We start from the raw sequence: 13,370 nt of genomic DNA, 5'->3' as shown, positions 1-13,370 counted from the left end.
AGTAATAGTAGAAGTAGGTGTTGTAGTAGAAATTTTTGTAATTGTAGTAGTAGTAGTAGTTGTTGTAGCAGTTGTAGTAATAGTAGTAGTAATAATAGTAGAAGTAGTTGTTGCAGTAGACGTTTTTATAATTGTAGTAGTAGTAGTAGTAGTAGTAGTTCTACTAATTCTAGTTCTAGTAGTTGTTCTAGTTTTATCTATAGTAGAAGTAGTAGAACTTGTATTAGTTGTTATTCTAGTAGGATAGTAGTTGTAATTGTAGTAGTTGCTAAAGTTGTACAGTAGTTGTAGCAGTTGTTCTAGTTTAGTAGTCATAGTAGTAGTAGTAGAAGAAGTAGTAGAAGTAGTAGTAGTAGTACGATAGTAGCAGTAGTAGTGCAGCTGTAGTAGTAGTAGTAGCATTAGTAGTACAATAGTAGTAGTAGTAGTAGTAGCAGTAGTAGTAATAGTGGTAGTAATAGTAGAAGTAGGTGTTGTAGTAGAAGTTTTTGTAATTGTAGTAGTAATAGTAGTTGTTGTTGTAGCAGTTGTAGTAATAGTAGTAGTAATAATAGTAGAAGTAGTTTTTGTAGTAGAAGTTTTGTAATTGTTGTGGTATTAGTAGAGTAGTTCTAGTAATTCTACTTCTAGTAGTTGTTCTAGTTTTAGTTGTAGAAGTAGTAGTTGTTATTCTAGTAGGATAGTAGTTGTAATTGTAGTAGTTGCTGAAGTTGTACAGTAGTTGTAGCAGTTGTTCTAGTTTAGTAGTGTAGTAGTAGTAGTAGTAGTAGTAGTAGTAGTAGTAGTTGCAGTAGTTGTAGTTGTGGTAGGCTAACAGTTTTAGGAGTTATTGAAGTACTTGTAGTTAGAACTGATAGTATTCACTGACATTAAAGTTGAGTGCAGTTTATTTCTAGTACATTCTACATACATCGTACACACACAGTAGGATCTTTTTATAGATTATACATTTTATCTTCCTATTTCCACTTTGAGCGCATCTCTAAATCCTGCACTGAAGATGTTTCTTCGCTCGGAGCTCTTCTGAAGTTCCTCTGAGTGTATGCTAATCAAGTTTAAAAAGCGCTCTGGCTAATCCCTCTGCCACACTATTTTTAGCCTGATGCTAAAGAGCGTAGCTAACCCCCGTGCTGGGTGCTCCCCGTGTTCTCTGTGTTTGTGCAGGAGGAGCAGATCATGCAGAGCTGTGGCTACTCCTGCTCCCCTCTCAACGTGGTGGACCTCATCGTGGACATCATGTTCATCATCGACATCCTCATCAACTTCAGGTGGGTCCTCACGGGCGAGGCACAAGGACAGATCTGTGCTGTTGGTTTCACAGGAACAAAACATCTCACAGTTTTGCAGTAATTTGTAAACAAGTTAAACAGGGTATTATGCAAATGCAACTTTTTGAAACTTTCTACCATGTTGTGACTTTTGTCCCTCATCAAAAACACACCTGAAGAGGTTTTATATGTCATCTGTGCTTGTTTTTGTAATCTAGAGATCTTTCTTGGGCCCTATTCAATCCCTTCGTGTAGTTAGCAGTGTGAGCCCATGCCTCTTGTACAGTGTTGGGGAGTAACAGATTACATGTAGGCCTACCGGAGTTACGTAATCAGAGTACAAATTATGAGTAACTGTATTCAGTTACAGTTACTGTTTCAGTGAGTGGTAATTGAATTACAGTTACTTTGTTGAAATAATTGGATTACACAGTGGTATTTTCCTGTTTTCATATTTTGGGCTATTCCCCTTTTCTTTTTTTTTTTCTCGGTAATTCCACTCATTGCCGGACACTAAACCAGGTCTAAACCAGGTCTAAACTCAGGTCCAAACCAATTCTAAACCTGGTCTAAAACCAAGTCTAAACTAGGTCTAAACCAGGACTAAACCAGGACTAAACCAGGACTAAAACCAGGTCTAAACTAGGTCTAAACGAGGACAAAACCAGGATTAAACCAGGTCTAAACCAGAACTAAACCAAGACTAAACCAAGACTAAACCAGGTCTAAACCAGGTCTAAACAGGATTTAACAAGACTAAATCATGCTGTGTGGACGTGTCTCCTCATCTTCTATCAATAATATTTTTAATTTGGTTAAGTAAAGTCTGGGCTTTTCATTTTATTTTAGCAAACAAAAAAATGTGAAGATTTCCTTGTCTTTGCTTCTCTACAGCAAATCAAGTAATCTAAAGTATTCAGATTACATTACTCACTTTAAGTAATTTAATGGATTACGTTACAAACTACATTTTGGGGTATGTAATCTGTAATCTGTAAAATAATACATTTTAAAAGTCACCTTCCCAACACTGCTCTTGTACAAGGCTGCGCCCACAAACCAACATCACCCATGCTCCCACACAACAATTCTGCATAAATATACAAATGTGTGATACAAAACAATACACTACAACTTCACAAACCTGATGCAATCTGTAATAGATTCATTAGCGGGATGCATGCTGATTATGTTGTGATAGAGCTCAGAAGAGAGAGTGATTTAGCACAGAGAAGAAAGAGGGGGAACTCAGTGTGTCAAAATCAAAAGTGAAAACTGATTAACCATCTTAATACTTTCTCTTCTGGATTAAATATACAATATTTAAAACATTTAAAGTAACTTGGAGATCTAAATATATACCCCATAGTAATACCACCTTTAAACACAAGTATGCAGAAACACCACAGATTACAGACAATACAAGATGCAGTTTTTTGCAGTTTTTGAAAATAAAATTTCATAGCTTTCAAATGACTATTTCAGTACTAGCATTCTATACAGTATATTCTATATACATATATTGTGTTGTGCCCTCAGGACCACGTATGTGAACTCCAATGACGAGGTAGTGAGCCATCCCATAAAGATCGCAGTGCACTACTTCAAAGGCTGGTTCCTCATAGACATGGTGGCTGCCATCCCCTTCGACCTGCTCATCTACCGCAACGGAGAGGAGGTACTGCTATGAGTACTACTATAAGTACTGTGTAAATACTGTAACAGGGAGGAGGTACTGCTATGAGTACTATCAAATACTGTTCAAATACTGCAACGGAGAGGAGGTACTGCTGTTAGTACTACTTTAAGTACTGTGTAAATACTGTAACAGAAAGGAGGTACTGCTGTTAGTACTAGGGGTGGGCGATATATCTATATTTTAAATATATCGAGATAGTTTTCAAACTCGATATGAATTCTGACATATCGTATATATGGATATAATGCTTATATTCAATTCTGATTTCGCCGCTTCGCTTGTTTACTCTCTCGTCGCCTCCGCGCGCCGCCGCCTCACTGATTTTGTTCGCTCGTGTCTCCTTCACTCCTCACTACTGCCGTGAACGCCGAAAGTTGGTGCTTCAAGCACAAGCTTCAAGCACCACAAACCTTTTCCACCATTTACAGACAAAACCATCAGCAGCACATCCTCATATTCCACCGAGTCGCGTCCTTTAGTCCAAAAGAAGCTGAACGAGCTGAGCTGCATGAGAAGTGCTGTTTATGCAAATGAGCCATGCGCTTAAGTTTCGTTTCTGTAAAATGTAAACACACGTGCGCAAAACTGCATTAAACACATTATTATCGCAAACAGGCTGATGTGGCTCTAGAGTCGTTATACTTTATATATTGTAAAGTTTAGCAATGTAAAGTTTATTTATGCAGAATATTTTAATTAATAATCTGCTGCAGTGTCACTTGTACAATAGTGTTTGGAAACGTTGGGTTTGATCTGCAGTGGATTGTGGGATTAAACCTCAGAGCTCCTTACTGCTGGATAATAACATGGATCTATTGAAATAAGGAACATCCTGAGCTTCTTCTGCTAAATGAGCTCATGGTTCTGGTTATGGTTTGGATAACAGAGTTAATGCAAAGATGAACTTGTGTTGAGTTGTTTTATTTATGAATGAAAAGAAGGAAATATGTATTATTTCTTTTATTTTACAGTTAAATTATTATTTATGTAATTAGGGTTTTTTGTAATCTTAAATGTTCCTATATGAACTGTCGACCTCTTACACTTCAATTAAAAAAAAGACCTTGTGGAATTTGGCAGATTTGTTTTTGCAGTTTTCAGTTTTAGGGGGTTATTTTTTCTTGAACATATATCGAGATATATATCGTATATCGAGATATAGCAAAATATATCGAGATATATTTTTTGATCCATATACTATAAGTACCCAGCCCTAATTAAGTACTTCTACTACTATAATACTGTGTACTGTGTCAAATACTGCAACGGAGAGGCGGTACTGCTGTTAGTACTACTTTAAGTTCTGTGTAAATACTGTAACACAAAGGAGGTACTGCTATTAGTACTATCAAATACTGTTTAAATACTGCAACGGAGCGGAGGTACTGCTCTAGAAATACTATCAGTACCGTGTGAATACTGTAACAGAGAGGACGTACTGCTATGAGTATTATCAAATACTGTTCAAATACCGCAACGGAGAGGAGGTACTTCTATTAGTACTACTATAAGTACTGTGTAGATACTGTAACAGAGAGGAGGTACTGCTATTAGTACTATCAAATACTGTTTAAATGCTGTAACAGAGAGGAGGTATTGATATTAATACTACTATAAGTACTGTGCAAATACTATAATAGAGAGGAGGTAGTGCTATGAGTTCTACTACAAGTAGACTACTTGTAGTAGAACTACTACTACTTACTACTATCAAGTAGTGAGTATATAATGCAAAGGAGGTACTACCACAGATGAACTGTATAAATACAGAGACAGGCTATACAACTACACACTCATGTACACTGCAGAGGAGAAGACACACTACTTTACTACTACTTTACTATACTATATGCACTGTGGAAATACTGCAAACAGGTACTACCACAGGTACTGCTACATTCTGTGATTAAACACTGCAGCCACACATATTACTAGCACACGTGCTCTGTATATAAATACTGCAAGCTGCTACCATACTTTACTTCCACAGTTATGTAAATACTGTAACAGAGAGAATGTACACATATGTAAATACTGCAATGGAGAAGAAGTACTGCTATGTGTATCATAGTCATGCACACAGCCTAGTCTGTGTATACTACAATACTCTTGTGTACACAACCTAACATGTCCCACTTGTGTAGAGCTGTAGTCTCTGAGAGTGATTTAGTCTGAGGGCAGCAGTCTGGTTTTACTGTTGGTCTTAAGTTCTTCATTTGGAATCATTTGAGTCATTTTGAGTTTGACTTAATGTAAGTTATTGGAGAGTTTATTATCATTAAAATGGAAATTTCCAATGATTTAGATGAAACCAAAAACACAGAGGACACTTGGAAGGTTGGAATATGTGGCCAAAACTGCACAGACACTCCTCCCCATATAAAGTAGTGTGACTGTTGTATCTGCCAGTCTCACTTCTGCACCTCACTGACACTGTGCACCTTTTAAAAACACATTATACTCTGTGAATAATTCATCATGATCAGTGGTGATGAGAATATCAAAAATTAAAACTATAATAGGAGTATAGTTATTCTACTCAGTGCCACTTAAGTAAAAATAGTAATATGAAATGTAATGGATCTCTCTTGGGGTTAGAATTAATTATATATTTTTATATTATCATATATATAGATATTGTATTTTTCGGTCTATAAGTTGCTCCGGAGTATAAGTCGCACCAGCCAAAAAATGTGTAATAAAGAACAACAGACTGTTAACGTCACATATGAACAGTTCTTCAGATAAACTATAAGCATAAACAACAGAACAGAACAAGTTTACCAAACTCTCCATCTCACTCCAAATCACTAAATCCATTCAATTCTTCATCCTCGGTGTCACTTCTGAGCAGCTCGGTGATCTCTGGAGGTAAACAGAGCGCCGCTTCCTCTTCTGTGTAGCTGTCATCAGACTCAGCATTAGTTCCAGTTAAAATTATTCCAGCCTTTCTGAATCCCGACAGGATGGTTTCTGTTCTTACTGAAGTCCAGGCTTTGTTACATGGTGCACCCTGCTGTGTTCTCCATCCTCGCTTTCCGTCAGTCCCTCACAAGGTTCTCGTTCACTCCAAACTTTCTTTCTGCTGGCCCAATGAGATTCATTTGGTCTTCCGATATTTTATGTTATTAGGTTCTTTTTTCAGACCAAGAGTTTGTTTTCATACCTGACACCTGTTTCACGTGACCACTCTGAGGAAGAGCGCTAGTGAGCAGTCGAAACTGTCAGGTATGAAAATAAACTCTTGGTCTGAAAAAAGAACCTAGTAACATTTGTTTCTGCTGCTCGATTACCGTTTTCGGCTGTATGTTTCACTACTTGCAGCAGGACAGAGACCCTTTCTGCAGACATGTGCAGTAGGTGACAGTGGTACAGGAGTAATAAGAGCAGCAGATACTGACACACAAGGCTAGAGCCTCTCGCGACTGACACTGTGAAAATTTTAATATATAAATATATAAGTCATAGGAAACACCCAAACCATGAAAAATGTGCGACTTATAGTTCGTACATTTAATGCAACTTACTTCAAGATACTTTGCAGCTGATGTTATCAACATTCCCTGGGAGCAATGTTAACTAAAGACGCTAGTCTATAGACTTAAATCTGTTTTATATTAATAAAATCTGACCAGAAAGAGCTGACTTAGCTGGAATTACAACAGATTAACTGATTTGTGTTGTCTCCAACAAGTCTTTCAGTTATACACTTTTACTTTTTTGTTGTCTCATAAACAGAACCATGAACACTCGTACTGGTCACTGGCTCCTGAAAATATTTCGTAAATCCATTTTGTGTTATTTTCTTGACTTTTCAGAAGATCTGTCTTTTTTGACAGCATTTGCTAATAAGTGCATTGTTTCACCATGATAACTGCAGAACCTTCCGCCGTAGAGATACACGTAGAACACCCCCAGCATGATATCACTGCAAAGAATCAATACTGTAGAACTTTATGTTTCCCCATGCCAATTACAGCCACTGAAAATTGTGGAGACAGGATACAATTCCAGGCACTCACTCTCTGTAAAGTAGTGTGGAAGTTTGTGGTTTTGGCCAGCCAGGTGTTACTGTAAGAAACCAGTCTGGCAGCCTCAAAGATCCATACTTCTCCTCCTGCCAAGGCTGATTTGGTCGACTCTGTCCCCAAATGTCCACAGAGCAGAGAGAGGACATTTTCACAGCACAAAACAGTATTACTTACAGTGTGGATGGGCCTGGGTTCAGAGCCAGTTCAGTGATCCAACAATACAACAGAACAGTGTGTAATGAGTGAGAATGAGTGTTTCTGGAACAATGCAAGTCTACTATTTGAGATATGGGACTAACTTTGGGATCATTTTTAACACTGAGAACAACTAAACATGCACATTCTAAACTGTAATGCATGTGTGCTGAAAGCGGAACTATATCTAAATTTGTAATAGTATCAAAAACTGCAAATACTACTGTAAGTTTGAGGTGTTGCATTGTCAGGAATGCGAAATACACACTTCTTTAGTGCTTTACAAATCTGTGAGCCTGTGTTCAGATGGGTTTGATTGACAGGTGAATTATCAGAGACAAGCTTGGTCCATCTGTATCAAAACAAATATGGCTGTTTATGATTTTTTTTAAAAAGAAGAAGAATCATTTGGTGAAGTAAACTCCCAATCTTAATCTAAGGTGAGAGAAATGTGACGTTCAAAATGAAGTGTGACCAATGAGCTCCTGTTTCACTTGCGTCACTGAATTAAACATATCTGATTGGATGATTTGTTTCTGGATTGAGACGCGATGGAGGGAGTGAGGACCAGACTGATATTTTTCTTAGTAGTTAGTTAGTAAAAGGAACAGTCTGATTGATGATTTTAACTTCTAACACTGTAGAAGCTTTTAAAAAAGAGTAATAAGCGATGACATGTATTTGACAAAAATTGTTTTAGCTGCATCTAAAAAGGGAATTACAAAGAGTTGGTTGCAACCAGATCAACCCGCACAACAAGACTGTACCAGGATTGTGGAGAATATTTCATTGATGAAAGAATAACATATAATCTTAAAGTAAAAGGGTATAAATACGATTAGCAATGGGAAAAGTGGAATACATTCATAAATGACACCAGCAAAACAACATAGTACATTAAAATGTTATTAGTAAATGCATGTTTAAATAAGAACCTCTAACTCCAGACTGTTGTTACATTGTTTTTGATTTATATTATTTTTTGTATGTTTTGAAATGTTACTTAAAACTAAATGTAAATGTTACTTAAAAAAAATAATAATAATAAGTTAGAAGAAAAACAAACAAACAAAAAAAGAAATATATAGAGCTTTGGAATGAATAAATTATGTATTAAATTTAGTTTGCTTGGATTTCTATTTTGCCTTTTATATGTACATTAAATTCAAAAGTGAAATTGTAAATGTGAACTTGCTGTCCATATGCTGCTTCTCTTTGTTGAAATTCTGTCACTGTTTAAAAGGGTTTGGCAATAGAAGTAGCTACTTTTTACTTCAGCCTAAACCCTTTTGGTCATGATCCATGGGGGTGTTGTCTGTTTTGTTTTGTTTTGTTTTGTAGTGCTGCAAAATGACTGAATAAACTACTACTGCTTATGTATAAAAAAATATACTAGCCAAGGAAAGTGTAGTATGCTCTGAGCTGCAAAAGATTAAATGTTCATATTTTTTTAAAGATTGCTAAATGAGTTATCACTTGAAGCAAAATTATGTTTAGGCCCCATGCTGGTTATTTTGAACTTACCCATAATCAGTGAGCAGAATCAGGGTACAGTGTGTGCTGGTTAACATAGTAAAAATTGTGTCCGGTGCTTTTTCCCACAGACGACGACTCTGATTGGTCTGCTGAAAACTGCTCGTCTGCTCCGATTGGTCCGTGTGGCCAGGAAGTTGGACCGGTACTCGGAGTATGGAGCGGCCGTGCTCTTCCTGCTCATGTGCACCTTCGCCCTCATTGCCCACTGGCTCGCCTGCATCTGGTAACTATAGCAACAGCAGGATGTCACAGTGCACGTGGCTGTACTTTCGTGACCAGACAAATCAGATCACTGGAGAAATCAGAAAACCCAATAAGTAGATTCAGTAGCTAGGACCACACCAACAACGACATAGTGTGAAGAAGTTTACTGATAATGTACGAAGTGGGGCAGAGGTGGCTGGGTTGAGACTCTAGGTGGGGGATCCTTCTCAATCTTCAATTGGCCCAGCTGGAACGGGACCCCTCGTAGGCGTCTTATGACTGAAAGATGAACAAAATAGAGGGTGGGAGGGTGGGGTCGAGTTAGCCGAGACAAACTGGGATGATGGGAAAGACTGCTACAAATAGGCTTCTTTGGAAATTCGAGGCGTGGTCGAGGTGAGTTATGGTTCGCTGGTGAGAGGAGAGGGCGGTTGAGGCGTGGTCCTGCTCCTGAATCTCAGTTAATCATATTAACTACTTTTATTGGTGTGTGTTTATGTGCAAGAAATCTGGCCATCTAAAACACCAGAGGCCAGTTCAGCAAACCTGCTGAACTTCTCCTGGATAGGTTTCTTTTACCTGGAAAGACAAATCCAGACATGAGTCTATTTATGTAGGTGTCAAAAGTATTGAAAATCAGAAACTAATCAATGTTAAAACTAGTATCAAAACTAGGTACTCACTAGAACAATTATGGATTCTAAAAAAGTCACATTCACAGGACAGAAATGAAGTATTCCTGAATGTCTTTAGAATTATCTTGAGCTGTATCAGAACAAGTATAAGAGCACATAGATAGACTAATACACTCATGGACACTATGGAACCTACCTGCACCACTGAGGGATTACACACATATAAGGCACATGGGAATAGAAAAGAAAGTTCTAAGATTTTATGCTGAAAATGACATTCTATTGTCTAAAGTAAGAGTGTTTTGCATTATCATTGTGGTATTAAAATCTGTCCTGAGTATTTTCCTTTGTATCAAAATCAAGCTTGAGAGTCTCAGAATTGAGAACTGAGTCAGACAGTGAACTCTCAAATCTCATCTAAATCTAGTGCTTTGTTCAAATGTAACCTGCACTCTTCATGGTTAAAACATGTTTTATAATTACATCTGAACTTGTGCTGCCAGAGTGTTAACCTGCAGAGAGAGGACAGGCCTCATGTGAAGCTCAAAACCTCCTGGCCTTGTGGCCATACCGGCTTGTAAAATCCTGATCCCGTCAGATCTTAGAAGCTAAGCAGGCTGGGCCTGGGTAGTACTCGGATGGGAGACCGCTAGGAATTCCAGGTGCCACAGTGGCAAGAAGAACTGGCATTGAGTCCTTAGGCAAGACACTTCACCCACATTGCCTAGTATGAAAGTGGTGTGAGCGTGAGTGATGGTGGTGGTCAGAGGGGTCGATGGCGCAGATTGGCACCCTCACTTCTGCCAGTCTGCCCCAGGGCAGCTGTGGCTACAGTAGTAGCTTACCACCACTGAGTGCAGAGTGACTGAATAATGAACTGTAAAGCACTTTGGGTATCTTGAAATGAATGAAGCTGTACAGGCTGCACTATCTTTGACTCATAACAGGCATTGGGGTTTAGGGAGTGAGGATTCAAATCTTTCAACTGCTTTTAGTCTAAATCAACATTATAATTATTATGTCAAACTAATATTCAAGTGAATTAATAGAGAGCAGAAAACAGTCAAAGAAGTGTCTCTCTGGCCCTGAGGCTCCTTCCCATAATGCCGTGTAAAAAGCTCTGAGTGCACTACATCAGAGGACACTATTTTAGACCTCATCGTCATTACATAGAGTGCACTTTGAAATGATTCTTCCTTTTTGTCTCCATGCACCTTCTGCTCCAAAAACAGCTCCTGCATTCTATTTTAGTCACTCCTTATTATGCCTAATAAATATATTTCCATTATTATAGGCCATCATGTTTTAACTTAAAATAGACATAAACAAATGAAAGGAGAGGTAGATATGTCTTCTTTCATCTTTTCCAGGTACGCCATTGGGAGTGTGGAGAGGAACGGTTCTATAGGCTGGCTCCACACACTGGGCGACCAGCTGGGGAAGCACTACAACGGCTCGATCAAAGGTACGACTCACTATTCCACGACTACTCACACATGGGTATACTCTGAGTGCTCAGATATGCTCTCTGACCCCTGAACCCTCTCTAACCCCTCTTTGACTCCTGACCACTCCCTAACTCCCTAACCATTCTATGACCACTGACCACTTTCATACCGTCTTTGAACATTGACCCTTCTCTGACCCTAAACCCTCTCTCTCCAAACCTCTCTCTGACCACTGACCCTTCTCTGACCATAAACCCTCTCTCTCCAAACCCCTCTTTGACCATCAACCCCTCTCTGACCCTAAACCCTCTCTCTCCTAACCCCTCTCTGACCACTGACTGTGCGATCCCTAACCATTCTCTGACCACTAACCACTCTCTGACTCTCACCTTTACCACTCTCGACCCCTGACCCCTCTCTAAACCCTCTCTGACCCCTGACCACGCTCTGACTCCTCTCTGACCACACACGTCTGAATGTTTTCCAGGCTCTGGTCCTTCTATCAAAGACAAGTACGTGACGGCGCTGTACTTCACCTTCAGCAGTCTGACCAGTGTGGGCTTTGGAAACGTGTCCCCCAACACCAACTCTGAAAAGATCTTCTCCATCTGCGTCATGCTCATAGGCTGTGAGTAACAACATTACTATGAGTATTGGCATGAACTGAGCTCGATGTTTACAGAGAGTGTCACCGAACAAATAATCATTCTGCAAGCTGTACTAAGAACTTTAATGTACAGTTGTATTTGCAGAATGAACAAATCAGACAATGAAATAATAATGTCACTCACAAATTTGAGATTCAGTGCAATACGTAATACATCAATGTTTATTGTTTTGTATTGTCACTGTCCTTGTCTGTTTTAAAAATGAGACCATGACTATGAGTTTGGAACAAAGATGAATTGAATTGAATTTAAAGTGGACATATAATGCAAAATGGACTTTCTGAACTTCAAAACATGTTATAACATTAGATAAAGCAAAAGAGTTAGAGCGCTTCACGAGGTCTTAAAAGAGTAAAAAATAATAGCACAGGTGCTCTACGAGGGTTAAGACAGTGGACTTAGAACAGAAAATTACCCTTACAGGAAAATGTAAAAATGGGTAAGGTACAAACCCGAGGCACTCTGACTGAATATATTAAAAGTCCTTTATTACATGAAGGGACGCCAACACATTTCGACCAGCAAGATGGTCTTTGTCAGGGTAAAATAGTAAAAACAAGACACACTGAGTGTCAATAAATACAATCAATTAATCACATGACAACATCACATGACAACAGGAAAAAGACAGCGAGCAAACCATGTCATGTGATGTTGTCATGTGATTAATTGATTGTATTCACTGACACCCGGTGTATTCAGTCGGAGTGCCTCGGGTTTGTACCTTACTCGAGCCAATGATGTTCATTATGTCTTCTTATATACTTTAACTTCTTGGGTTCTTTTTAAAGACATGCAGTAAAGTGTATTTACCTTGTTGACATGTTTCGGCTTCTGCTGCAAGCATCTTCAGAACTGTCACCGGTGTTGGTGGTGACGTATAACCGAACCCATCCAGAGAGCCATGAAAAAACACAGCATAAGCACTGTAGTAACACCATACACAAAACTTCGCCAACAACTCGTACACCCCAAGGACAAAATCCCACAACAACAAAAATACAACACCATATACGAAATTCAATGCAAATCATGCAATAAATCATACACAGGGGAAACGGGCCGGGCATTTCACATCCGAAAAAAGGAACACCAAAAGGAATGCGAAAAGGAAACGTCAGGGAGACTCACCAGAACACAAAAAGATAAAGCAGAACAGGAAAACCTAAAATCCGCCATATCAGACACTGTAAAAGGAACAACCACATTCTGGATTGGGACGGGGCTCGGGTCATTGGATCAGAAAACAACAAGTTCAAATGCTGGATCAAGGAGGACACTGAAATCAGGAAACGAGGCACGGACAGGATTAACCGTGATGATGGCGCGTTCCTCCTTTCACACACCTGGGACACCCTCCTCCAGAGACACCGGGCGATGGGAGACGTGGTCAGTCTGAGTGACCTGCCAGCTCCATCAGGCTGACCACGCCTACAGGAAGTAACAACAGCTGATATACGACACCTCACCACCAACACCGGTGACAGTTCTGAAGATGCTTGCAGCTCGCAGCCGAAACATGTCAACAAGGTAAACACACTTTACTGCATGTCTTTAAAAAGAACCCAAGAAGTTATTGTACCTTACTCATTTTTACATTTTCCTGTAAGGTTAATATTCTGTTCTAAGTCTACGTTATAACATTGTTCCCTCTTCCAAAATATACCTGGAATTGTATTTAGCTTC

General features: G+C 39.0%; 1 protein-coding gene and 1 pseudogene across 1 annotated transcript in view; both read left to right on the top strand.

Annotated features, from left to right (window-relative positions):
- The window catches only part of kcnh2b (potassium voltage-gated channel, subfamily H (eag-related), member 2b), a 620,615-nt gene that overhangs the window by 584,549 nt on the left and 22,696 nt on the right, over positions 1-13,370 (top strand). Inside the window, 5 exon segments of the mRNA XM_055150833.1 lie at positions 1,165-1,268; positions 2,808-2,946; positions 8,798-8,952; positions 10,939-11,033; positions 11,504-11,644. Of these exon segments, the coding sequence (XP_055006808.1) occupies positions 1,165-1,268; positions 2,808-2,946; positions 8,798-8,952; positions 10,939-11,033; positions 11,504-11,644 (634 nt within the window).
- LOC129408191 (5S ribosomal RNA) lies at positions 10,126-10,242 on the top strand (annotated as a pseudogene).

This window comes from Boleophthalmus pectinirostris, unplaced genomic scaffold, assembly GCF_026225935.1.
Source record: "Boleophthalmus pectinirostris isolate CB_2022bp ecotype Guang Dong unplaced genomic scaffold, ASM2622593v1 HiC_scaffold_15, whole genome shotgun sequence".
NCBI lineage: Eukaryota > Metazoa > Chordata > Actinopteri > Gobiiformes > Gobiidae > Boleophthalmus > Boleophthalmus pectinirostris.
The sequence above is the reverse complement of the archived record's forward strand: the minus strand, read 5'-3'. Positions and strand labels throughout refer to the sequence as shown.